Here is a 27,625-nt window from a genome sequence, read left to right on the forward strand (position 1 = left end):
GATGTCTGGCGTGAGGTCTCATGCCATCCCTGGAAGTGTTTTTTTTTAAAAAAAAACAAAACCTCAAGGCAGTGAATATGCCTAATATGCCTTCTATCTTCCCCACAACAGTCACTCTCTTGTGAGGTGAATTGGGCTGAGAGATGCTGGCCCAAGGTCACCCAATTGGTTTTCATGCCTAAGCCAATCACAACTCATGGTTGTTAAACCTGATCTTTTAAATGTCACATTGAGCCACTCTTCAATCACTGTAACTGAGTCCATCCATTTTCCTGCTGGTTAACCTCTCCTTCTCTTTCCTTCCACCTTTCCCAGCATTTAGAGAGCTGGGTCTCCCGTACTCCTGTTTATTGGCCATTAACTTCAATGAGGAAGAACAAAAATCTACAGATAAGGCTAGTCAGCAATACAATTTCTTCTGTGTGAAAAAAGACCTTACAAAAAGGCAGAAATCCAACGAATTTATATGACAGATGCAACCCCCCCCCAAAAAAACCCAATTGTTGACTCAACTTGATTTCAGGTATCAGTAACAATTGTGACAAATACACATACAAAGGCGGTTTGTTGGAATGCAGAGTTAACCCAAAGCTGGAGCATCTCATCAGGTTCACCAGTTCAAATCTCACCAGGCTCAGGGTTGACTCAGCCGCTTGAGGGGGGGGGGTCGAAAGCCCTACTAAGCAGGTATATACAAAAGTATGAAGGCTATTGCTTAATGCATTGTAAGCCGCCCTGAGTCTCCAGAAAAGGGCGGCATATAAATGGAACCAATAAATAAATAAATAAATCTCCATGGACCATTTCCACACTAATGTTTTATAATGCTTTATAGCATCTTCATACCACCACCTAACCAGTTAGAATGGTATAAAACTTGGGCGCACCGCTTACTTTGGTGCTAAACCCAACCTTGCTGCGACCCGGGACTTCTCTTGTTTGGGGCGTCCCCCACCCCACCCCACCCCAAAGCGGTGGAGGGATCAGCTCAAAGGCCCCCTCCGGCTATCTCTTGCCCACACGCTTACAAGGATCCAACCCACCGCTCCCTTCACTCTCGCTGTCTTACACACTCACAAACCCTGGCCTACTAAAAGCAAAGCTCTCCCCCCCCCCACCCCCCTCCACCGTCCCCGCCGCGAGGTGCGCGAGCGGAGGAAGGGAGGAGCCGCGGGGAAGCCGGAGCCAAGGCTTTCAGCTGCTGCATCGATTTTTCTCCCCCAGTCCGAGGGAGCCGCCGCCACCACCCGCCAGCCACTTTTCTCGTTTGTCTTGGCGGGAGGGGGGAAAGCAGCTTGTTGCTCTGGATGGAAGATGGCGAGCTGCCGGCGCCTCCTCTGCTGGCTTCTCTTCTCCCTCTTGGGGTCCCTTGGCTGTAAGTCTCTCTCCTCTCTCTTCTGGGGGGTGGGAGGTGGGGTGGGGAGTGCGTACTTGTGCGAGGGTTCAGTTCTGGGCTGCGAGGCACGACGGTTGGCCGGAGGTGGGGAAAAGAGGACTCTGAGCTTAGGAGCTGCCAAACTCGACGCCGCCTTAAATCTTTCTCCCTTTTTTTGGCGAGGAGCATCTTGTGGCGACGGGGAGGCTCTTTCGGTGCGGGCGCTTCGCCGGCTTTCCAGACTGGCTTTTCCTCACACTTTTGAGGTCCAGAGGAGCAAACAAAAGCCCGCTCCCTCGGGTCTTTCCTACGAGGCTGCTTGCGAAAAAGCAAAAGGGGATAAACCCGCCCGCCCCTTCCCCACCCACGGCTCGCATTGATTTGATTATCCAGCTTGGCAAAGGAAGGCGAGCTTGGCCAGTTGCTGCCGGGAGAGGCGTGGGCTCCAAACGGTGCGGGGACCCGGGAGGAACCGAGGACACCCCTCCCCCCAAAAAAGTTAATTGGCTTGTTTTGGCTGGAAAGCTGCAGAGGGTTTGTTGTTGTTGTTGTTTTCCCCTCGCAAATAAAAACCACCGAATCGGTGGAGCGTTTTATGTGTCTGCTAAGACTGGCCCAAGACGAAGTGGGAGTAAAGCTTTCCTCAACATGTTGATGAGGCTTCATCCTTCACCCTGCTTTGTGAAGGTGGGAAGATACCTTCAAGCAAGGCAGGCTGCAGAATTTGTCTTGGCTGCCAGAGAGGCGATCATGAGGCTGACCGTGTTAACCGATTACGGTACCTAAGATGAGCTCTTAGGCAGGTTTGCCATGAAGTTTACAACCCTAGAATTCGAGAACAGGGTAAAATTCTGCCTTTTAGTAGGGTATCAATAAACCTTTTGACCTGTCCATCAACTAAGTGATGGTCCATCCTCTCACTGCCCCCTTTTTTCTCCCCCACTGTAGGTTATTGCTATTCAAGAATGTGTCTTAATGTCAGTCAGTACAAAATAGAGTGCTACCTATCCTATTGATGATGAGTAGAATTTCTTATACTTCATTGCTGCTGCTCTGAATTAATATTTAACTTGTGCTTTGCCAATTCCTTAAGTGTCTTCTTATGGACTACAGTACAATCAACAAATCTTCTGCCCAATATTATGCATGTGATACCGCATTAAAATGCAAAATTTTATACTTTTCCCAATAGAAATTCATTCTGTTAGTTTATAATAATAATAATAATAATAATAATAATTTTATTTCTATACCGCCCTTCTCCCAAAGGACTCAGGGCGGTGTACAGCCTATTTAAAAACACAAGACAAAACATTGATTAAAAATTTAAAATAATTAAATAATTTTATTTATTATTTAATAAACAGAGTTTTGGCTCTGTTCTACTTATTGTTTTAAAAGTTGTTCCTTTCAGTGTGATGCCTTGTGCAAATTTGATATGCTTTATCTGTATTCTTCGTCTATGTTCTTTGTAAAGATATTTGAGATATGAGGACAAGATGGTCCTTTTCTGGTTTATATGAAATACCTTCTAGTCATAGATGCATGTAAAATTATCTTTGTTTAGTTTACATTTGCTAGTTTCTCAGTGTTGGCATGGATATTATTGAAAATGTGGCTATAAACCCACTGTAAATTTCTGAGCAAGTCTTGTTAAATAGTTAAAAGTGTCACAGAATTCTCCTTGAAACAAATTGTATCAGATGTTTCAAAATATTGGTTTGTAGTATTTTGATGTTCATAAAAATGGATATAGCTATTGAAAACTAAAACACTTTTTTTTAAAAAAAAACAATAATGGAATAGAAATCACCACACCCAAACAATGTGTTGATCATAGATAAGTGAAGCTGGAATGCACAGCTGTCAAAATAGTTTACAATGAAATATGCAGGACCATATTTCCATGCTAAACCATAGCATATATGCTAAGCTAAAAGGTAAAAGTTCCCCTCATACATATGTGCTAGTGATTCTCATCTCTAGGGGGCGGTGCTCATCTCCATTACAAAGCCGAAGAGCCAGCACTGTCCAAAGATGTCTCTGTGGTCATGTGGCCGGCATGACTAAATGCCAAAGGTGCATGGAACACTGTTACCTTTCCACCAAAGGTGGTCCCTATTTTTCTACTTGCATTTTTTACATGCTTTCGAACTGCTAAGTTGGCAGAAAGTTGGGACAAGTAACGGAAGCTCAATTTCGCGGCACTAGGGATTCGAACTGCTGAACTGCCAACCTTTCGATCAACAAGCTCAGTGTCTTAGCCAGTGAGCCACCGTGTCCCTTTATATGCTAAGCTATAACCATGCTAAAATTATACATTACACTTTGTCGGCTTAACATTGATGTGATTATGTGAGAGGTATCATTTATTTATATTGGAAGGATTGAAATCATGGCATTACAAACACAGAAAAAGCAAGGGGCAGAGAGCAATTACAAGTTTTCCATCAGTTAAACGTACTTAATTTCTGTACAACATAAAGTCCATTTCTGGATAATGTATAAATATATAGTAGTAATTCTTTTTTAATAGAAGTCTAAATAAAAACTTAAAAGTGCTACTATACGTTTACTGTTTCAGAAACGTGTAGTTGCCTGAAAACTGTCTTCTCTGAAATGTTTTTTCTCCCTATCTAAAGATTTGGTTCTTTAAAATTCCTTTAGAATGTCTTGTTGCTATTTCTTTGTAATTTCATTATAAGAAGGCGGCGGGTGCCATAGTTCTGTTATCTATCTGTTAAGCCCTCTGAAGGCTTTCAGGTGCTTAGGCTTTGTAAAGACCTATAGGAAGGAGCTACCTCATGTTTGCAGGTATACTTTTGGAATTGTATTGAAATAAATCCAGGTACATTGCCACTTTACAAAATGATTGTAAAGTGAAAGTCAGGACACCTACACACTTCTTTTGACTATTTTAAAACTAAAGTAACTGCAAGAATTCTGCTGAACTTCATTTACTTTTGAAAAAAAAAGTGGTTTCATTTTCTTTTCTTTTTTAAAGAAAATATATGCACATTTTGCTAGCAGCTTAAGAAGCAAAGTGCTAACCTTGAAGTAAAAGCTTGCCCTAACATTCAGTGGTGAAATCCAATTTTTTTTATTACCGGTTCTATGGGAGTGGTTTGGTGGGCGTGGCAGGGGAAGGTTACTGCAAAATCCCCATTTCTTTTCCACTCCAGGGGAAGGATATTGCAAAATCTCCATTCCCACCCCACTCTGGGACCAGCCAGAGGTGATATTTGCTAGTTCTCCAAACTACTCAAAATTTCTGCTACCAGTTCTTCAGAACCTGTCAGAACTTGCTGGATTTCACCCCTGCTAACATTTCTAACATGGCCAAGGCAGGCTTTTACTTTGGGGATCAGTCATTGCTTTTAGTGGAAAAAGTAAAAATGATAAAAAGGTTAGAGAAGGTCAAGGGGTGTTGAAAATTAGTAGCATTACAAAAATAAAAAGGGAGCAAATAGAAGTGGTGAAGAGGAGAGAGGATGGTTTTAAGATGAAAAAAAGAGAAAATCCTGTTATTTATGATATTCAACTGCTGTGGGATCTAGTAGCTAGTAAGCAATGGGAAGAAGACTTCATTTTCAGAAATTAAACATGTTGCAATTAAAAGACAAGCAGCTTTAGTGATATCACCAAAAGGTGGTAGAAGACTGGGAACCACTCACCACTGCTAGCATTGGTGAAAATGTGTAGAGAATAGCAACAATTACCACTAAAAAATTATTTCTGGATGCTATTTGGTTCTCAAGACTGCAAGCTGCATTGGAGGACAGCACTGCAGCTGGAGAGATGACAACATATTCAAATAAAAAACACTGGGCCTCTGTGGAAGCATTTGTAGTCTTTATTACGGTGTGCATGTGCACGCGCATGTTTAAATAGGAGTCTCCTTGTGCTATGATGTGAGAAATTTCTGCATCAGTTCTCCATTCCTTGCCTTACCCTTGTCTGAAATACTCATGGCTTGCACTAGGTCAATCCTACTTAAAATTTGCTGGGGGGGAGGTCAGTCTGATGATTAAATCATACTTCCAATGCATATTTTATCTAGTTAAAAATGCAGTTGAAATGATAATACATGGAAAAGAAATATGGAAAAGAAAGTAAAGAGCCATACTAGGCATGACAATTTTTATGTAGTTTGATTTTGTGAAGAATAAATTTTCCCAACATCTATTATCAAACAGATATCTGTACAAAATGGGACAATCAATAAATACTGTATAAAGACTTTTATCTAAATGTGGCTTTTAATTCATACATATAAAAATTCTGCTGATAGAATAGCTGTTTTATCCTTGGCTTAAGATATCATGTATAAGCAAGGAGAACAAATTTTACTCTGTGGTCCTGTTTGGATAATAGTAACACTGTAACTGGCAAAGTAAAAGTGAGAAAGTAATTACAGACCTATTTAGCAGCTGTATTCACTCTGCTTCATTCTGCCTGAAATAATAGGGAACAAATTTATGTATCCAATATTTAGATTTGTTTATATCTCTATATGTGTTTGTGTTGATATTAGTACGATCTGTCTACTGCTTTGAATTCAATTCCATAAAAGTACTTCAAAGTGTTTGGAACAATATATTTTCCTGGGATTGCTTAGCAGCTCCTTTCAGAAGTTTCAGTTCTGTTCTACTTCGATGCTTTCACATGTTCCAGAATATCTTTTTTGGAACTGAATTTGAACCACTGCACAAACGCATACGATATAGATGTAGATGTACACAGTATACAGAAATATATACATGCATATGATATATACAGTGTTCTCATACATACAGTATCATTGGATACAATTTATGTGAGACTTATTCTAAAAACATCTTAAGATGTATCTACTTATGCACTTTAAAATGAAAAATGCATACTTTTAAGCATTTTAAATTTGTACTTTAAAAGTATGCATGTATGTGTTGATTTACTCAGCTGTTCATTAGAGAAAACCAATACATATAGCTCCCCATTGTCAAGAATAAACAATAACCTCACTCCCCCAAAACACAGAACAATAGAATTCATCTACCTACCTGAATGAAATACTGGGAAAAGATACTGTAATATATATGTTTTATCAACTGGTAACCTTTCCCACACTTTTGTTGTTTTTGTCATAAACTCTATACAGTATAATAGTATCAATCTATTTTTCTATAATGTTAAACTGTTTAACTTATTTTCCTGTTCATTTTCAGAAGAACAGAATTGGTAGAAAAATTTTCAGTTTTTTTTTTAAACTATTGCCAGATTTACTCATTACATTTGTCAAAAGAATATTTAAAAACTATTTAAAACTGTTATAATATCCATAAACAGACTTGGAAGACATAGCATTAAAGATTTGCAAGAAATATCCTAATTATTTTTGGTTACTAAAAATATAGTTTATAATTCTGAATTGTTGAGGATTTTTGTGTAGGTGATATTCACTAAAATTTAAAACTATGTAACCAATTTTGTTATATATATGATGTACAATGACAATAAAGGCTATACTACTATGTTCATTTTTTCTATTAATTTTAATCTGAGTACTGAGCATTGAACTCCTTTTTTCTAATCACAGTTTTGAAAGTGATTCTGGTTAGACGTTTTGGAACTTGTCCATAGTTATGAAAGATCTTTCCAAATAACACAAGGTGAAAGGGTTTATATAAATATTTTTTTCTCCTTTGGAAAAAGGAAACAAGCAACAAAAGTGTTCACAAAATGTACCATATTTGTATGGGTGGGAATTTTTTATACTATATTTTATTATACTTTCTCTATTGTTGTATGGGAAAACCCCAAATTTAGGTTGTTTGACATACGAATCTTAAGTTAAAACAGAATAATAAATGATTCATATAGATGAATGCCATAAGATTGTTTCATTTTTTTTTTTAAATATATATCCGGTTTTTTATGATATTCAACTGCTGTGGGATCTAGTAGCTGGTAAGCATGTTTTTGGATAACTTTGAACCTTTATATAATTTGTCAAAATGAAATTTCTAAAGAATTCTCTCTCTCTCTCTCCATCCCCCTCCCCCCTCATTTATAATGAGTCTAAGATCTTAATCTACATATAGAATATAATAGTAGAGATTAAAATGTCATATCTACTGTTTGCCTTATATAACTCGATGTTTATTTATTTGTCAAAAATGCATGTATAGCTGTTCAAGTGACAAACAAGTTACTGTAGGTGGCAAACAACAGTATTTAAAAAATAATAAATATGATATCTTTAATACCATCAAACAAAATCATTTGCTTATCCCAGTTGTTTGGAAAAAAATGTCAAATCCAGTCTAAACAATTACAATTGATTTTGTTTGATAACAGGAGATAAACTGTTCCAAATAAAGCTGCCTTTTGCAATTGACTGATGGGGAATTTGCCAATACCAGTGGTGTTCAAGTGATGCCCTAGATGTTTTGGAATTGCACACAAGGTGCTTATTTTCTTTGGTCACAATTGTTCTACTTTTATTTGCAGGTCTTTATATTTTATTATTTTCTCAGTTTTTTCTATTCTTTCTCTTCTACTCTGCTGCCTCCAGGTACTGCCACATCTACTATCCAATTTTTTTTTTTTTGTCTTTCTTATCAACAACTGTTATGTCTGGGGTGTTGTGTGCAGATCCTCGTCTGCGTGAATTCTAAAGTCTCAGAGAACTTTAGCTTCTTCATGTTCTATTTGTCTATTTTGTGGTCCTTCCAGTTGTTGCTTGTAGGAAAGTGGTATTTCTTATAATAATAATAATAACTTTATTGTCATTGTTCGTGTATACACAGTATATCCATATAACGAAATTCATTTAACACCCAAAGACCAGGTCCAACACACATAACAATCCCCAAACACACCCACCACAAATTGCCCATCCCTAAACCACCCAAACATCTACACAACAGACCAAGTAATGCTGTCCAACAGCTCACTGATGGTGGCCCTTTAGTTCATTGTTGAGTGCAATTATAGCTCTGGGATAAAAACTATTCAGAAAACGTGTGGTCCGAGTTTTAATTGTTCTGTAGATATTCCTATGCACAAAAAACAATGTTGATTGTATCTAATTAATTTTCAGAATCTATTCATTTATTTCATAGTAATTGAAAGGGAAGAAGGGGTTGATTTATTCTCCATAGCACCCGAGGGCAGGACAAGAAGAATGAGTGGAAACTTATCAGAGAGAGATTCAACTTGGAAATGAGGAATTTCTGACATTGAGAATGAGTAATAAATTTAACAGCTTGCCTCCCGGAGTTGCTTTGCTGGAGATTTTAAAGAAAAGATTTGACAATCATTTGTCCCAGATGGTGTAAGGACTCCTGCCTTGGACAGGAGGTTGGGCTAGAAGACCTCTAAGGGTCCTTCCTGCCCTATGATGTGATAGAGGAAGCAACTGTATGCAAGTAGTTGGGTTCTGTTTGTGTTTCTTGCATTTTTGTCTTAATATCCAAGAAGCTAAGCAGGATGTTTTTTGTTCTTTCACAATGGTCCTCCGTGAATCAAGATTGATTTGGACTCCCTGTGATGAAACAGAAATATGACCTTCTGTATCATACACATTGTCACAGTTGGGCAATGGTTTTTGAGATGAGTGACTATTTGACTTTAAAAAATTGTTTGGAAGCTATGCCATTAAAAATAAATGAAGCTTGATCTCTAGTATACTCTCTGTCTTGTATGTTTATCAGTTCTTCTTTTGTGTTTCCTAATCATAAAAACAATAATGTATCTTTTTATCTAAAGTATTTAAAGTACTTTTACAAAATGAAACCTACTTATTCTGACCGAGAGCAAATTCAACATCTTAAATGAACAAAGAAAATGGATGTAATTTCAAATAATAAACAGGGCTGCTTCTAACATAAAATTATTACAAAAAACACCCTTCTATATAACATGAAACCTAGTTTCAAAAAAGAACAAGGTAAATTTGCATACACACACATACATACACACACATACATACACATACACAAACATACATACACATATACATATACATATTTATATATATATATAAAACCTAAACCCTTGATTTCTCATAGGAATCCATAAATTTACCGTAAATGACACCAAGCAGTTTGAGAGTATGATTGCCAAGAAAAGGAGTGGTTGTTTTCGTTTGTTTCAGTATAAAAATAATGAACATTTTAATGTAAGTTTTTCTTTCTTTTCAGATTATAAGACATATGGAATCACCGTGTACTCAGACAATAAACGTGTCACAGCAAGAGAATTTGAAGGTATAGTATGTCTATTTTACTTACACACACACACACACACACACACACACACACACACACTTGTGCATGTGTGTTCTGAGAAAAATATTTACAGTATATTGAAAGCATAGAAAAGCAGAAACAAGGTTAAGAGTCAGGAAGGCTCATATCACTAAAGTATAGTAGGTTGTAAAAACATAAAATGTCCACCCAGAATCACTTAGTTACTTGATTAATATACTTATTTCAAATGTTCTTTAGCTTTTCTCATAGGTGATCCAGCTAAACTCAAAAATGTATTAAATCATATGTGTTTAATAGAAAAAAAAATTAAAATATACTTAAATCTATTTGAAAACATTCATAGCACTAACCTTGGAATTTCTTTTTAATGATTATTCACAGTTATTATCAGTAGATAAATTATGTTACTCCTTGTTCAAATCTTTCTAAAACAATGAAAATAAATGTATTCACAGAATTATATTATACATAATCCCATACATTGCAGTGGGTGGGTTGATATTTGGGAAAGTCACCTGCAACTTCTACTCCAACTTCCAGACTTCCATTCTCTCCTACCAATCACGTCTGCCTTTTTTTCAATTCCATTGAACCCATTTCCTTTACCTTTGGGAATTTGGTATTCATTTGTTCACATTACAAAATTTAGATAGGAATATGTTTCCTGAACTGATTTTTTTTGATGTTCCAGCCTAGTTTTGTCTGATAGTTTTAGTTTGATTTTTAAGTGCCATTATTGGCTCTTCTAATTCACAGGTAACAAAAATTCTGCATTCATGAAGGTCTCTCCTTCATTGATGTGGAATCTATGGGAGGCTACCTTCTCAGTTCTTTAAAGTCTGCCTCCTACCTCCATGGGGTAGAAAGGTTTTCCAAATATTTTCTTTTCTAGTTAGGCTTCAAGTTATCTGATCTTACAATAAAACTACACTTTTACTACAGTCTTTCTCCTTCAGGAACATGGACAGATTTCTAACATTTGAAAATTTGTTTTCATCAAATTTTGTGAATTTGCTTAATTTGGGATTATTGCTATAATCTATGTGATATATTTTGACATATAACTTCTGAATAAGTATCTAACATTTCTTGCACATGTATTCAGGATTGCTTCAGTATTGTGGACTGCCAAGAAGTAGAAATAATTTATGTAATTATCCCTTCCCATACTATTTCACCTTGATGAAAGATTAGAACAAAGAAGAAACTTGCATGTGTCAACTTTTTGTGGAAGGAATACTATTCTTTGTTTATGATCCATTTCTGTCTTTTTAAAACATATTTTGCTATTTGATAAATATTTCATAAAATTTCCTACACCAGGCTATTTTTTTCTTTCAGATCCAAGACAGAAGCAATATTGGCTTCTCTGCAAGTGTTCTGTTGAAGCCCTGTCTTTCTAACACAAGTTCCTATCCTTGCCGTTATCCATACTCATCAAGTTTGCTGTGGGCTTCTGATTAATAAATCACATTTTTGACATACATTCCATCTTGTTACATGATAGGTCAAGCAGGAATACTTTGAAAAGGAATATGTTAATGAAGGATTTATATGGAGCTTGAATTTGTGTCTGCACAACAATGGAATAAGTGGAAGTTTGGACAATGCATACTTTAAAAAAATATTTCAAGCATATTTTCATTAATTTGGGAAACCTTAGCATTTTAAAAGCTTGGACCTTGAACTACTTTATTCTTTTTTATTTAAAGAGTCTGTTTCTCAAAAATGTCTTCATCTTTCCTTCTTGAAATTTTTGTTGTGAATTCTCCATTCCAAAATTCACTTTTTAAAATGTTTATTTTGCTTTTTTTTTTATCACTGTGTACTTCAGAAACATTTTGCCTGGTTTTTAATATTATATAATACCTCTCAATTTTCATTCAATTGTTTAATTTCTCTTATTTTCTCTTAAGAAATACCAATGAGAAATTCAATTTGAAAACACTTATTTTTTTGTGAAGATATGTGAAAAAATTGAGTTTTTTCCTCATGTGCATGTTAAATAATAGATTTTATATTCTCTGTTTTAGCAGTCCTCATTAAAATTCATGCGCACACTACAATCATTTTTTTTTAAAAAAGGCTAAAGGAATAGGAAAAAAAGAACATTATGAAAACAAAAATGCTTTGATTAATAACCTTTATTCTTGAAAAAATATAAATACTCTGACCTCCTGATAACTAAATTTCAGGAAAAGCACCGCCTAGCCATTTCCACTACTTGGCTCTAGAAGTCTCCTATAGTAACATTGTTTATATTTTCTAAGAATATAACATCTCATTAGTAAAACTGTCTTTAAAACAGTGCCTTTTGAAAACGTTTGAAAGAGTGTTCTTGAAAAATGATAGCTTGGGTATTCCTAGTGATCTGAAGTTCAGGAATTCTAATAAATATTGAAAATGAGCATTCTGCAAGATAAAAGATTTAATTTCCTGGGTAGCCAGCGTTTTTCCCACATGTTGCATAGTAAATCCCATGTTAGTATATTCAAAAGCAATGGACAAAATTTGTTTCATTCCACTATTTTACAGTATGTATACATAAAATACTTCTTAAATTTGACAGACTTCTACATTAATGGATACCATTCCCTACTTTGAATTAAAGTGAGAGTTTGCTTATACTTTTGAGATTTATTCTTACCCTGTCCACCATTATGTGTTATACTTGGAAGTTGACATAGTTTTGATAACTAAAAGGTCTGATAAATGTATCAATTTAAAACAAGGTCTAAGAAAAAATGTGCCTACCATTTATAATAGACTTACATCAAATTACATAGTATTTCAGACATTATGAGAATGAGGGTATTCAGGTAACTAATCTCTGTTCAAAATACAATTTGTGAAATGTCATTCAGAATCATCTTATTGAAATCAGTTTTCATGTTATGCTGGTTGGTTGCATTGTACGATTTCAATATAAGCTATATCAAAAGAGAAAACAATCATATTTTTTTCCTCTTTCCTGTAGGGGCGTATCTGAGTTGTAAGCACAATGTAAAGAAGGAAATTGGTGCAAGGATTGAGTGGAAAATGATTAAAGGCTCCACTGTCTCATTTGTCTACTTGAATGGTGTCTTTGTAGGTAAGCAAATATTTTGTGGTTGTTTATGCATTAATTTGCTGTTTGTAGCACGTTAATGACCCCAAATATAGGATCAATTAGAGGTCAAATAAAGGTTATTGGTAGATTTTATTTCCTATATTTCATCACCCTTCAAAGATTTTCAATTAAATACATTCTTTCCCCATTTTTTCCTCACTATATCCTGTGAGAGATGTTGGGCTGAGAGCAGAGGTGGGTTTCAGCAGGTTCTGACCAGTTCTGGAGAACAGGTAGCGATAATTTTGAGTAGTTCAGAGAACCGGTAGTAAAAATTCTGACTGGACCTATCCCCATCTATTCGCTATCTCCCAAGTCCCAACTGATTGGGAAGAAACGGGGACTTTGCAATATCCTTCCCCTGGAGTGGGGTGGGAAAGGAGATTTTACAGTATCCTTCCCCGCCATGCCCACCAAGCCATGCCCACAGAACCGGTAGTAAAAAAATTTGAAACCTACCACTGGCTGAGAGAACCATTGGTCAATCAATACATGATTTGTCTGTCTGTAAATCTTATTTCGCCTGTCCTGGATTGAGCTTGGACTTTAGCAGCTATTCTGATCAAACTGTCACCATGATTATTTGGAGAAATGGCTGCTGACTAAAGTGGCTTAACCAGATATAACCTTTTTTATTTGCATGCTTCCAGGTGCTTAGAGGAATACACAGAAAAGATAAGTATGCAGTTTACATATGTGAAAACAACTTCAGTCCAATTAAAGCTTGGCTAGAGTGCTCTAACACTATTCTTGTGGGTCCTGGTTTAAGCAAATCTCTTTTGGGAAGGGACTTTCCTAGAGTGGGGGAAATGCAGAGGATTTGGTAATGATGGCAGAAATACGTATCTGGATACATTGGTGAAAGACTATGATGTAATATTCACCCTAAGAGAATTTTAGTAAAAATATAATCCTGATCCTATCCTACCCCCCTCCCCCTCCCCACATGGAATATGGATTGAACAGACAATATTACCTTTATGGGAAGAACTCTGTACAGTAGCAAACAAAGATTGTTAAAGCCACTGCCTCAGCTGCAGGCAGCAGGAAAAGAAAAACAAAAATGTAGTTGCATCTGTTTTGTCTGAAAATTTTAATTTGATTTTTTAAAAAGCTAATACAAAATACAAAACTGTAAAATAATTCAAAAGAAAATGTCTTTTGGGGAATGGAAAGCAACTGTATTATACACTGGAAAAGAAAACCACTTTCGTATCTATCTTTTACATAGAAATCAGTCATCCAAGAGTCTATATAGCTGCCACCAACTCTTCCTCCATCCCTCTCATTTCTCTCTCTAAATGTTATTGTTTTCCAGGTAATTTTAAAGGTCGAGCTGAAATATTGCACTCAAGCATTCATCTTAAAAATGTGACTAGAAAGGATTCTGCAAAATATCGCTGTGAAATTAGTGCACCCACAGAACAAGGACAAGGAACAGGGGAAGTGGAAATTTCTCTCGTAGTCTTGGGTAAGAAATCTAAAGGATCTTATCAGCAGTTTAAATTAAATTTTAATTTTAATTCTGCAGGGCAGCTTCATTTTTCTTTAAATTTAATTTGAGAGCTGATACAGATGAAATACAGGAATATTACAATTTTATGAAAAAAACCTTTTAGGTCAAATAAAGGCATCTATTTGAATGAGGGTTAATTAAATGACTATAAACGAGAAAGGTAGGAAAATTAGGGAAACTTGTTAGGCACTTTAAACAAAATAGCTATAATTTGTTTAAGAGGCATAGTGGTGCAGTGGTTACAATGCACTGGCTCAAGGTTGACTCAGCCTTCCATCCTTCTGAGGTCGGTTAAAGTAAGGGGACCCAGATTGTTGAGTGAAATATACTGACTGTGTAAAGCACTTAGAGAAAGCTGTAAAGCATTATGAAGTGGTATATAAATCTAAGTGCTATTGCTATTACTATAAAAATAAACAACCAAGTTTAGATGACAAAGCATCCTGTGGAAGACTTCAGCCTTTAAAGGGTTCTAGAAGACTATTTCAGAGCATATTAGCTTAATTTTTAGAGGGAATCTATTCCACAATGCAGGTATTATAATGGAGAAATAATGTTTTCTAGCCTCAGCATCACCTGCCCCCATCCTGCTTACTTGAGCAAGTGTGGTACCATAGGCAGTTTTCACTTGTATTATTTAATACTGTTGTTGGAAGGAAAACCCATATGGTTCAGTTCCAAGCTGGGAGAAAGACGCTGGAAATAAAATGGAGGCTGGAGGCTGTATAGAAAGAAGGTCCATTTACTGATGAACAGAACCACTAGGATTTGTGGTTCTGGTTTAGCTGACACAGAATCACAAATCCTAGTGGTTCTGTTCATCAATAAATAGACCTTCTTTCCAATCAGCCTCCAGCCTCCATGTTGTTTCCAGCATCTTTCTCCCAGCTTGGAACTGAACCAGATCAGTGGTGGGTTGCTCCCAGTTTGGTCCAGTTTTATAAAACCGGTAGTAAAATCGGCGGGAGGCTTTGCCCACCCGCCACTACATCATTATGGGTGATCTGTGTATGAGCAAAAGCATGCACGCGTGCTCCCATTGTGAACCGGTGGTAAAGGTAAGTAGAACCCACCCCTAAACCAGATGGATTTTCCTTCCAACAATGTGAAAGAAAATGTATATGGAAAATACAACTGATATACTGGTATTTTGTTATTAATTGATTTAAGATTATAATCAGAGAAATAGCAGATGTTTTATATATATAAACACCCAAACATACCATTCAAACTTTCATTTGAGTAACTTGTGAAGAAATATTCAGATTTAGAAATATGGGTATTTGTCTTAGATATATGACATCATTTTCTAGTGCCACCATCTGCTCCTGTTTGTGAAGTGCCTATCTCAGCCCTGAGTGGGACAGTAGTAGAATTGCGATGCAAAGAAAGTGAAGGTGTGCCAGCTTCAAAATACAGGTGGTATCGGAATGGTGCTATTCTGCCTGAGAACACATTTTTTTGGAGCTTCAGAAAAGAAAAAATTTCTTATACTTTGAATACTACAACAGGAACCTTGGTAAGTTTACATTTCTTCAATGACACTTAGTGTGTAACTTTCCAGGCCTCAAAACAATTCAAACTATATTATAGCAACATTGAAGAAATTCAAAATGGAACTATAGAAATAACAAAAAGAAAAAAGAAAGAAAGCCAATTGCCAAAGCTATTCACATCATGAAGATTTTAATTACAAGTTCAGTTATGAGAAAAATGCATTCTGAATTAAATAATTGGGATTGAACTGATGCAAGAATGGGAACAATGCTAAGGAATTTAGTTATTTTAGAAATGTTTTGTATATTCTATTGAATGTTAACTGGGAAGTATACACCATTACTGCAGAAATGGGTACTGGAAACGTCCCTTCATTCTGATCTCAAACTAATTTCTGCCTACAAGTCCATTATGTCTGAAGTCTACTACACACATACAGGATTATTTCCAAAGGCCTGTTGGTGATAAAATCTGCCTGAACAGGGATCCTGAATCTCATCCCACTTTGAGGACAATACCAGAAAAACAATTGATTGACAAGAGCATTGCTTGTGATAAAATCAGGCTTGAAATACAAATTTCATCACTGAGCATGTGCTGAATTCTTACAGAACAGTAACCTTAGCTGAATAGAAAAACTGTAGCTTATATTTTGGATCTGTTTTCATTGGCACCATTCTGGTAATTAAAGAGTATTTTATCACTTTATTCTTACATGGTTAGCACATTTTTTTAAAAAAAGGATACCAGTTTGCATGTAACAAATAATTAACTTTCTATATCTGATACATACTTTGAAGAAATTAAAGCCAAAATGGGTAGTGACTTCCAGTCCATTTTTTTACATCCCTATGACTTTCATTTCCCTCTATTTTATTTTATCATCTTTCAGTCTCATATATACAACCCCACCAACTTTTCAGAATTTGATGCTACGTTTTGCTTAGGTTTCCTCTGAAAAACGATAGTTTACTTCATTAAATTAGTTGCTAGATGAATTAATCATTTTTAGTACTAGAAAATGTTGACATATTGTACATAAATATTTCTAAATGATGCAAAGGAATACATAGGAAATTTGTAGATCTAATTGTTCATGGACCTTTTACCCGATAGTTATGCTATATTTTCTTTTAAACTAGCTGTTCAATCCTGTTTCAAAGAATGACACTGGGGAATACTACTGTGAAGCTCATAATCAAGTTGGGCGGCCTAAAAGATGTCCTGTGAAGAGGATGCAAGTGGGTAAATATCAAATGCAAATAAGGCCTGATAATGGTTCTATTAAATTGTTATAAGTTAAAGAGGATTTATTGTCCAGAACCAGTTTAATTTTTTTTAAAGGCACTATTTTGACAAGCTTACCGTTTACATTTTGTAAGAACCAATCTTATAAGTCTGAAACTTGTACACAGAATTTCTATCAACTAAATTTTAGGGCAATTAATACTAAACACATTACAAGCAGTCCTCTACTTAAAACCAACCTTCCATTGAGGACTTGTATACTGCATGAGCAAGAAAGAGGGCTGTGAAAATATCTGCAGACCTCTCAGATCCTGGAAATAAATTGTTTAACTTCTTCCCTCAAGACAATGCTATAGGCATTGCATGCCAAAACAACCAGACACAAAGACAATTTTTCCCTCCATGCCATCATGCTGCTAAACAACTTATTTCCACAACACTGTCTTATGCCCTGAGATGTCAAACCATATAGCAGAGCTATATTACTGTTATCCTTCTCATCTCTCCCACTACCTACTCCTTTAGCATCTTATGACTATAACTTGGTTGTTTGTATCTTATAATTTATGTTGATTGCTTTTATTTAATATCCTAGGACTATCAGTGAGTGTTGCATTTTATGATTTATGATGATTGTATTTTCTGATTGTAATCATGATTTACCACTTATTGCTTGTATGTACATTGAGAGCTTATGCATCTGAGACAAGTTCCTTGTGTGTGCAATCACACTTGGTCAATAAAGAATTCTATTCTATTCACACTTATGACTGTTGTAGCCTCTCCATGGTCATGTGATCAAAAGTCAGGCATTTGGCAACTGACATGTATTTATGACAGCTGCACTGTCCCAGGGTCATGTGCAGGGGTGGGTTCCACTTACCTTTACTACCGGTTTGCAATGGGTCCGCACACTCTTTTGCGCAAGCGCAGAAGCATTTTGATGACGTCAGGGTCAATGGGCAGAGCCTTCCACCGGTTTTACTACCGGTTCTATAGAACTGGTGCGAACCGGGGGCAACCCACCACTGATCATGTGATCAGCATTTGTAATCTTTTCAGCTGGCTTTCAATAAGCAGAGACAATGGGGAAAGCCAGATTCACTTAACAACCACATGATCTACTTATAAACTGCTGTGATTCGCTGAACAACTGGCAAAAAGGTCATAAACTGCCTTGCTTAGCAATGGAAATTTTGGGCTCAGTTTTGTTCATAAGTTGAGGATTACTTGTACTATATTAATTTTTTACTGAACATAACAATAGATATTAGAATATGGTGATCAAGTGAGTAATTTTTTAAAAATTTTATATGTTTTTGTTTTACTCAAAACAAAGTTAAAATACAAAATACAGAACTAAAAAAAAAAAAGCCCAAGAGGACAAAAGGGGAAAAAAACACAAAACACTTAAAGCATTAAAAAGGTGCATCAAAAAAGACATTATACACATATTATCCCCTCTAGTTTAATACTGATCAATATATTACTACATTAGTTCCCACTCCTTGCAAAACAAGCCCTCCAATTTTTTTAAACTACTACATCTATTTGCAATTTGTTGACCTGTTTTCTATATGTTATATTAATGATAAAATAATTAACAGAAAAAACAATATCAGTGAAACAAAACAAGAGTTTTGAAACTCTCTGTTAACAGGCTGCTTTTGTAATCCACCCGTAGAAAATTTACCATCTTATTTATCCAAAATCATCCAAAAGTTACAAACAAAACATTCTGGATTAAATATTTGTTAATTTAATTTAATTTAATTTAATTTAATTTAATTTAATTTAATTTAATTTAATTTAATTTAATTTAATTTAATTTAATTTAATTTAATTTCCAATTTATATACCGCCCTTCTCCCTGAGGACTCAGGGCGGTGTACAGCCAAGATAAAAAACATAGAATACAAATATTAAAACATTTAAAAATATATATAAATTTGGCCCGAAAGTTAATTGATTGTTTCTTACTATTGTATCTAGTCAATTGTTGCTTAATTAAATATACTAAATTCAATCTCCAAAATAGGTCTATCTTCCAATCAAAGTGCAAGCAGAAGTAATTGGCAATTAACTGTAATAAATTCGTTCAGTCTCCCTCAGACTTCGTAGAGATCTGGAATCTATTCTTTCCTTTTTAGTCAAAACCATAATATTAAAGGATGTATAGACTTAAACTTTGGAACAACAGATGAAATCGGAACAGCAGATGAAATCCACCTTGTTGGTTCACCAGCCATGATCTAGAACTCGATCAAAGTCTTTTTGTGTATCTTCATCCACATCCAAAGAAAAAGCTTCAGATCTTAACATTATTTTAACAATCATTAAAGTTTAATCAAGTTTTCAAGAGAGGAACCCAGCTGGAAGCTGCTCATCACCCCACTCTCCTTTCTTAGGTTTCAGAGACTGTTCAGCCATCTTAATCTGTGAAATTTAGCCAGGGAACAAAGAACAAAAAAAGTATGTTGCCTTTATCAATCCAAGATTATAAGAAAAGTTCAATGGAAATAAACTCTGGATGTTTTACAAATTCAAAAAAATACAGAATTCAGTAGTGAGAGTCTGAGAGCTGTTCACCACCCCTGAACATTACCATGATTTCCATACAGAAGAGACAGAGGTTATCCAAAAACAACATATATCAAAAGAAAAAAAGAGAAAAGGCAAGAGGTTGAGATAAATCAGCACTCTACCATTAATTAACCTTTTAAAACAATAAGCAAATAAAACAGTGAAATCAAAAAGTAAAAGTTTAAAATTGTGGCACACTTAGAAAATGAAACTGCTTGATGGGAAGATGGATACACCCAATGACTTTTTGATAGCTTCCAGAGGAAATTGGAATTTTCAAGAACACCCCCCCCCCTTGGACAATTGGGTCACTCAATTGCCCAAAGGTCATCTTGGGTCACTCCTAAGTGCTCCCATTCAAAACCAGGGAGCAGCAGTGGAGGACTTAAATGTTGATAATTTTGAATATGGACCTGTATTGCATGAAATCTTAAAATAAGATATAACCATTTATTTTTAAATAGAAATCTAAATACTTTTAAAGTACACAAATCATGTAGCAATGGGAACAGGATATCAAATATTTTTTCCCCATATGAAAATATCTACATTGTCATTGTCAGAATCATTCTCTTTGTACCCCTAAAATATGCTCAAACATTTGTGCTATATTTAAAGCAGCAAAATATATCCTGTGCTTTCATGATTGCAATGGAAGCTAACTCCTGTTTATAGCATAATCCTACCATATATGTACTTAGATGGTAGTTTCAATAGTATTTAGACTCAGGTATGCCGAAAAAACTATTTGGCAAAGGTAATAAATGCATATATGAGTACAACAGGGGTGTCAAACTGGCGGCTCGTGGGCCGGATGCATCATGTGCAGGCCACGCCCACCCCAGCTCCGCAAAGGCAAAAAATGTCACAATCAATGGTGGTATTCAGCCAGTTCACACCACTTCGGCAGAACTGGTTGTTAACTTTCTGAGCAGTTTGGCAAACTGGTTGTTGGAAGAAATCATTAGGGCAGAGAATTGGTTGTTAAATTATTTGAATCCCATCACTGGTCACAATATGTCACATGATGTGATCGAGTTTGACACCAGTGGAATACATTATCTCATCTGCTGAGGTTTTCAATCATGTATTCTAGATTTCTTGGAAATATTGATTGGCTACTGCCAGAAGACTCTATTATCTATTTAGTATAGTGGCCATTTAAATTCTACCTTTACTGTTGCAGCAGTGTTCTATTTTGGTCTTGCATTATTTCCAACTACATTCACTTGACATCTGAGATTTAGAATGAAACCTTTTTGGAAAAAGTGATAATATAATGAGCTATAGTTTGCTCTCTTCATAGCTAAATCCTTCAGAATATAAGTTTTTCTGTAGGATGTTCACAAGGAAAAAAAATTGAAAAAAATAAATAAAGCGTTCTTCAAAGTGACTTTGTTGCATACTTAAGACTTCACAGACCTCACCATTCATCTTTGTAACAATTATTTTCTATCGTATTGAAGAATTTCAGTGATTATCTTATTGGAGAATTATGGCGATAAGAACACAGAGATAGAAGCTTGGATAAGGCCACTCAATAAACTCATCATGATGGTGAAAACTGAACTTTCATTGTTTACATGCAACAACATATTAGTAAGGTTTTTATTTAATGTTCTCATTTAAGATTGAATGTTAGTCATTGTTGCTTTCTCTCAAGACGATTTACTCAAAATAAATACTTTGGGTATTGAATCCCTTCCTGATATATTCATTTTGTTTTGAATTTTAGATGACCTTAATGTAAGTGCTATCATAGCTTCGGTGGTCATTGTGGTCTTAATAATGGCTTCCTGTGGTCTTGGGGTATATTATGCACAGAAGAAAGGTTATTTTTCAAGTAAGTAGAGTTTACCCTTTCTTTGAAGTATTACAAATATTTCATTGCCTACTTGTTTGAGAATTGTGATTACAATTAGTACAACAGAAGTGGAAGCCTTCATGGGAGATGGGAGGGAATAAAAATGGTGCACATATAGTAAGTGGATGTTCAAAATCCTACCCTTTTTTATGTGCATTGAATTCATTGTGTACACTAATAAAGGCTAGGTGATGATGTTGACACCCCACTAACCGCCAAACACACACACAAAGATGACTAACCCTTTCCTGGTTGGAGAATCAACAGAATTTATATTCTTTTTTACTGATTAAGTACAATTAGATTTAAAGTTCTTTTGATAATTTGGGAGACACTTCCATGTATTCCAGCAGACTGCGTTACTACTATTATTGAGGAACGACATGCCTAGAGAATAATGCAGCTCCACAAAAATAAAGATTCCTTTAGAAATGTGCCAGTATTCACATTGGAAAAAAATGTCTAACTTGCTATTGTAGTCTTTCTCTATATGAGGTTATCAGAAATTATGAAAATCATAGAACTGTTTGGCAAACTTAACTCTAACACAGAAAGTAGGACTGTGCAGTACAATTCTGAAAAGGTGCGTTTATTTTTTGTTTGTTTATTAAATTTATTCGCCACTCATTTTACCAGGTGGTAAATCTGGGTGGTTTATGATATTAAAGAAGATAAAACTATACAAAATCAATGGACAATATAAATACTATAAAAATCCAAATGCTCATCCCTAACTAAAAGATGGGAAGGGAAGGAGTAAGATGAGAAGGGGAGGAGAGAGATGGGCTCTATCACTCCCAAAGGAAACCCCTCTTTTGGAGCCCCAAGTCAATTGGTAGAGTCGAGTTTTTAAATTCTTGTGGAAAGCCAGGAAGGTTAGACTGACACTTTGCTTCTTTTATGATTACAATGCCTCACTGCAAATCTTTAGAGTAGCTGCAGTTTCCCTAAGATTATATGTCTGCTAAATTGAATACTGTATCAGAATCTGCTACATTTGTTCCCTCATGTATACCTAGATTCCTTTTTGGAATTCAATGTGAATCATTATTTGAACTCTTAATAGGTGCATTCTGGATTATAAAATGCAATTATGTACATACTAGCAATTTTAAAATGCACTTTTCTTTACCCAAAGAGTGATGTTTAGACAGCAGGTTTAATCTTTGTAGAATTTTCATTATTAACTCCCTCTGCCGGATTAGAGTAGAAGCACACTCATTTACAAAAGACTTTGCTGAAATAAAATCCACTTCACTTTCAGCAGAGCAGCTGGTCAGTTCTTGCTCTCTGTATGCGTTACTCTTATAGGAACAATGAGCCACAAAAGGAAGAGAACAATTTGGATTCTTAGCAGCAAAACAGAGCCTTTATTCTTTGAGGGAGCAGACAGGAGAAATCTAACAATGTCTTAATTCCATTGGGGGGAAAAAATCTGTATCCTAATTTTGCCTTCTTTCTCCATATAATGTTTCTCTAGATTCCGTCAATTTCTGAAATTATCTTTACTATTTTGTAATATTGTAGTTATTTCTAAGAAGTATTGCCCTATTGTGGCTTTGAATATTTTCATAATTGATCAAAAGGAGTTTGTATTTTTAAGCATTTCCATAGCACATCATAATTTTTTTAAAAATAATTTTTGTTTTGCTCAGACACATAAAACATTAGATAAGAAATAGCTGTGACTAGGTTTGCTAAAACCAGTACCTACTTCTAATTCCATGGCAAAGCAATCCACACTAGGTAAAAAGCATGTGCTCAATAAACTTCTTCAGATTATTTAGGAAATGTTCCAAGATAAGCTATCCCTTAGCAGGATGAGAAAAAGCACCAATCTGCAAGGAAAACTCACACAGAGAAAAAACATTCCTTAAGATCAGGGTGTCAAACTTGTGGCCCACGGGTCAGATGCATCATGCACTGGCCATGCCCATCCCCATTTTAGCGAAGGGCAAAATGTCACAATACGTCATGTGATGATGTGACAATGCAAGTTTGACACCCCTGCTTATGATTACACTTTCAACCATGCAAGTCATGATAATATGTAACTGCAGTCTTATAGGAAATACAAAAAAGAATGTGTCCAAAAATCAGTGAGAGAATACAATATTTGTTTCAATGCAACTCAATGCTCTTGTAATAATTAATTTTTCAAAAACTTTGCAATTAAGCAGTATCAAATTGCATTAGTGTTATTGCATTTTTTCCTTCTTATTTTTCTAGAAAGAAATTCTTCAATGTAAGTACAGTTACTTTTCTGTCTGTTGTCATGTTTGTATTGCCAAAATGTTAATCATAATTTCTACTAGGTTGTGGAAGCAATTGAATAGAATGAGTAGATTTAGTTGCATTATTACCTTTTGAAGAATGTAACCTATAAATTTTGGCACAGCTGAAAAATATTTAAAGAGTATGAGTGATTTCTAATATATCATTTAAAAATATTTGAATACAGTAGTCATTGGGCAATCTTTTTCTTTATGCATTATACAGTTTCATCATTGAACATGTATAAAGTATACTTCCTTTTATAGTTTATGGCCATTGGACTAAATACTGTATATAGTTCACTTTCATTAATTAAAAGAATAGTAACTACTTTTTTCATAAAACGTATACATTTTCTATTTAGACAAATTCATTTGAACAAAATGCCAAACCAAATTTCTGTTGCAATATTTCAACATGAGGGTTTTATACACATTAATATTATTATGGTCACAAAAAATAAGGCATTACTCAGTCCAAAATTTTAAAATTTGATGACTGGTGTAGCTTTACAAATGAAAATATTTTCCTCAGTACACTATCCAGGTAGCTGATAAATTTTGGTTTCAGTTCAGGGAAACACAGTTGAAGTATGCATGAAAAACCTTTATACACATGAGATATATAGATTAATTGACCGGAAGTCCTCAGATGTAAATGGTTGTTTTTTTTAATTTCACGAGCAGGAACAATAGTTCCAAGTACAGAGTTACAGAAAGTGAAAAAGTGAGTATTCTGCATCTATCTGCATGTTTCACACAGCTATTATGTAAAGTGCAGTAGCTAAAAATTGGACAAGTCAATTGAACCTAGTAATATATTCTTACTGAATCTGGGGAAGAAATAGGTAGGGAAAAGATACGACTTGATTTTGAATATTCCCCAACATAAATGTTCCCTTCAAATGTTTCTCAGCCATTGGGTATCCCTTCAAATGAACACTAATATTTCAGGAGGGGAAAAAAGGGTTCAGATGGCTATTTTATATTTAAACATAAATTTAGTTTATATAATTACCTACCTAAGGTATAGAAATATATTGGTTGGTTTTGAAGGTGTCATAGCAGTTTTTGACTCTGGATACCTGTCCTCTCATAAGATCATTATCACATAGTACAGAGAAACAATATGGGCCATGGCAAATATTTTTAAGTTTATAAGATGATGTAAATGAAAAGTCTACCTTTAGAAAAATGTACTTCTTTTTGGCTATGATCTTTCTCATACATGATCACTTTACTACTGGTTTGCAACGGGAGCACGCACATGCACTTCTGCGCATATCATACCTGATGTCCAGGCGGGTGGGCAGAACTTTCCACCATTTTTACTACCGGTTCGGAAGAACCGGACAGAACAGGGAGCAACCGCCACTGCATAATGGCCATAAAGTGGCCATGAACTATGGATTCATCCCAATGTGTCTTGACTTCAGTTCACATGCATACACCAGATTATTATAAAAATGACCCCAATGTTTCAAAGCTGACTAGTAACCTTCTGCAACATGAAAGGCATGATAATGCTCCTAATATTTGTTGAGCAAAAGAATATTTGCTCTTGTAGCATCAGGTACATTGTTACAGTTTGGGGATTATGAGCCACGGTGGCACACTGGTTAGAGTGCAGGCTACTTCTGCTGCCTGCTGGCTGCCTGCAATTTGGCAGTTCAAATGTCACCAGGCTCAAGGTTGACTCAGCCTTCCATCCTTCCGAGGTGGGTAAAATGAGGACCAAGATTGTCGGGGGCAATATGCTGATTCTGTAAACTGCTTAGAGAGGGCTGTAAAGCACTGTAAAGCGGTATATAAGTCTAAGTGCTATTGGTATTATGTATGTATGTGTATATGTATGTATGTACAGTATTTGGGAGACATGGAAGAAATTTCGAAAGGCAGGTCAGTACTCTTCTGTTTCAAGATGATACAAAGTAGCATACCTTGTACACCTACATATAATCTTCTTAGTGTGATGAGTACATACATGACCACTGATTGTTTACAAATACTACTGCATTAACTTTACTAGAATTTGAATTATGTTAATTATTTAATTCCTTTAGGATTTCTTTTAAATATATTTTTATTGTTTACATATGTTTACAGGATTTCAAGCACACCAAGTCCTTTATTATTTAAAAGAAAGTCGATTTCTGAGGATCAGAATTTGCTGCAGAAAATATCAGAGATGTTTGAACTCTTCTATAAAAAGAATGTTAAGTGCAACAAGAAACAACTGGTGGCAGATTTCAAGATTCTATTGCTAAAAGGTGGTAAAAGCTGTTAAAAATGTTAGTCTGATGCTGCTTGTTTAAAAAAGGAGTGGAAATAATTGGCAGAATATAAATATTGCTGTTTCACATGCCTACATGTAAAGAAATAGTGAACTAATGGCATAGTTCTGATTATTAGATCTCAAAAAGGGTACTGTTGAGTAGAAAAATGTGTGTGAAAGAGCAAACAAATTTATGAAGGTATCCTAAACAGGAACAGTGTTTTGAGATTTATAGAATTAAAAAATAGGAAATTACTGGAACCATGACCAGGCTTTATAACATTATGTAATCTATGAAGATTACGACAGATTGGTTTTCTCACTGACAGTGTAAGCTCCCATGCCCTTCTGGTGCCATATGGATGAAAATATCCCATGAAGACAAAAAAATAGTATTCACATTATTAATTTTTGGGATTTTTGCTAATTAATGTGACTACTATTGGCTTGGATGGCATGGAATGAAAATTAGACAAATTCATTGAAGACAAGACTAAAAATGGCTACCAGTTGTGATAAGCAAATACTATTTCCCATTTTTTACATAGAGTAATAAGTTTGTGGAGACAAACTATAGGAGAAGGCTATCTCTTCTCTCTGAGGTTGATGGAAGCATTAGGCGCTAAGATCAGAAACTGGATTACATAGCACTTTGGCCTAATTAAGAGGCTAATTACAAAGCCACTTTTCTGAAACGAACTCTGAGACTGGAATAGCCTTAAACAATTATCCATATTATTCCAAAACAGAGTTTGGTGCTTTGGCATTCACGGAGGACTTGCTCTTTCCTCTTTCTCTAGAGGTCAACCACTAAAACTGCTGCTATCATTGCCAAGGAAGGAAGATAACTGCAATCAGTCTGTCTCAATTTATAATAACCAGTTGATTTCATGAAGCAGAAACATTTCTAACAAATTGGTTTGAAAATTACTGTCAATTTGTATCATTAATTTGATTTGAGGGTAAATGTTTTGTTGCTGTTGTAGGGCTAAGATCAAGACAATTGTTATTGTAGTGATAAAAAATATGTGTTCTTATTTAGTCTGAAACTTTATTCAAATATGTGTGTAATCTATTCAGAACCAAATGGAGCTGGCAACCTCTTAATGACAAAGGACTGCACTTTTCTAATTGTATAACTGGACTTTCAACTTTGAAAGGGGATTGGTCATTGAAATAAATGAAGCCTAAATATGGCATTATATCTTTTGTTTTCCACCAAACACCGAAAAAAGATTGCCATACAATCCAATGGTATGATTTTGGGGGTGCTAAAAATATACAGAATTACCTGGGGATATATAGGCTGCTTCCCAACCTAAGTGACAAAAAATACAAATTCACTCTGTCCATTATTTCAAATTGGGTTTTTTCTTGCAGTGAAATTGGGCCAAAAATATTATTTAAAACATTTTATTTTATTATTTAATAGTCTAGGAAGGCCGTTTAGAGAGAGGGGGGAGGGAGTTTTTTTATATGATACTCAGGTGTTTGTATCTCCAACTGTTAAACAATGCAATAGATTTCAGAGTATTTTGCACATACCATACAATCTTTAATTTGAAAGCAAAACACAGCCACCTAACAAAGCAATGCATCATTTAGTACTACCAGTGTTTTGCTAGAATAA

At 35.3% G+C, this 27,625-nt stretch overlaps 1 protein-coding gene across 3 annotated transcripts; it reads left to right on the forward strand.

Moving 5' to 3' along the window:
* The first annotated feature begins 1,002 nt into the window (after positions 1–1,002).
* On the forward strand, positions 1,003–27,192 carry JAM2 (junctional adhesion molecule 2). 3 transcript variants are annotated; one of them, XM_034427752.3, is made up of 10 exons: positions 1,014–1,375; positions 9,562–9,627; positions 12,608–12,721; positions 14,058–14,210; positions 15,569–15,774; positions 16,895–16,997; positions 21,319–21,426; positions 23,677–23,692; positions 24,408–24,447; positions 25,827–27,192. In XM_034427752.3, the coding sequence occupies exons 1-10, from the start codon at positions 1,315–1,317 to the stop codon at positions 25,857–25,859; spliced, it is 900 nt and encodes a 299-aa protein (XP_034283643.1). In that variant the 5' UTR covers positions 1,014–1,314; the 3' UTR covers positions 25,860–27,192. The 3 variants fall into 3 exon arrangements, with proteins under 3 accessions (XP_060542361.1, XP_034283643.1, XP_087751178.1); XM_060686378.2 differs by lacking the exon at positions 23,677–23,692 and having other exon boundaries at positions 1,003–1,375; XM_087895052.1 differs by lacking the exon at positions 23,677–23,692 and having other exon boundaries at positions 1,015–1,375; positions 10,972–12,721.
* Positions 27,193–27,625: the final 433 nt, after the last annotated feature.

This window comes from Pantherophis guttatus, chromosome 5 (assembly GCF_059756535.1).
Source record: "Pantherophis guttatus breed Tessera chromosome 5, ASM5975653v1, whole genome shotgun sequence".
Taxonomy (NCBI): domain Eukaryota; kingdom Metazoa; phylum Chordata; class Lepidosauria; order Squamata; family Colubridae; genus Pantherophis; species Pantherophis guttatus.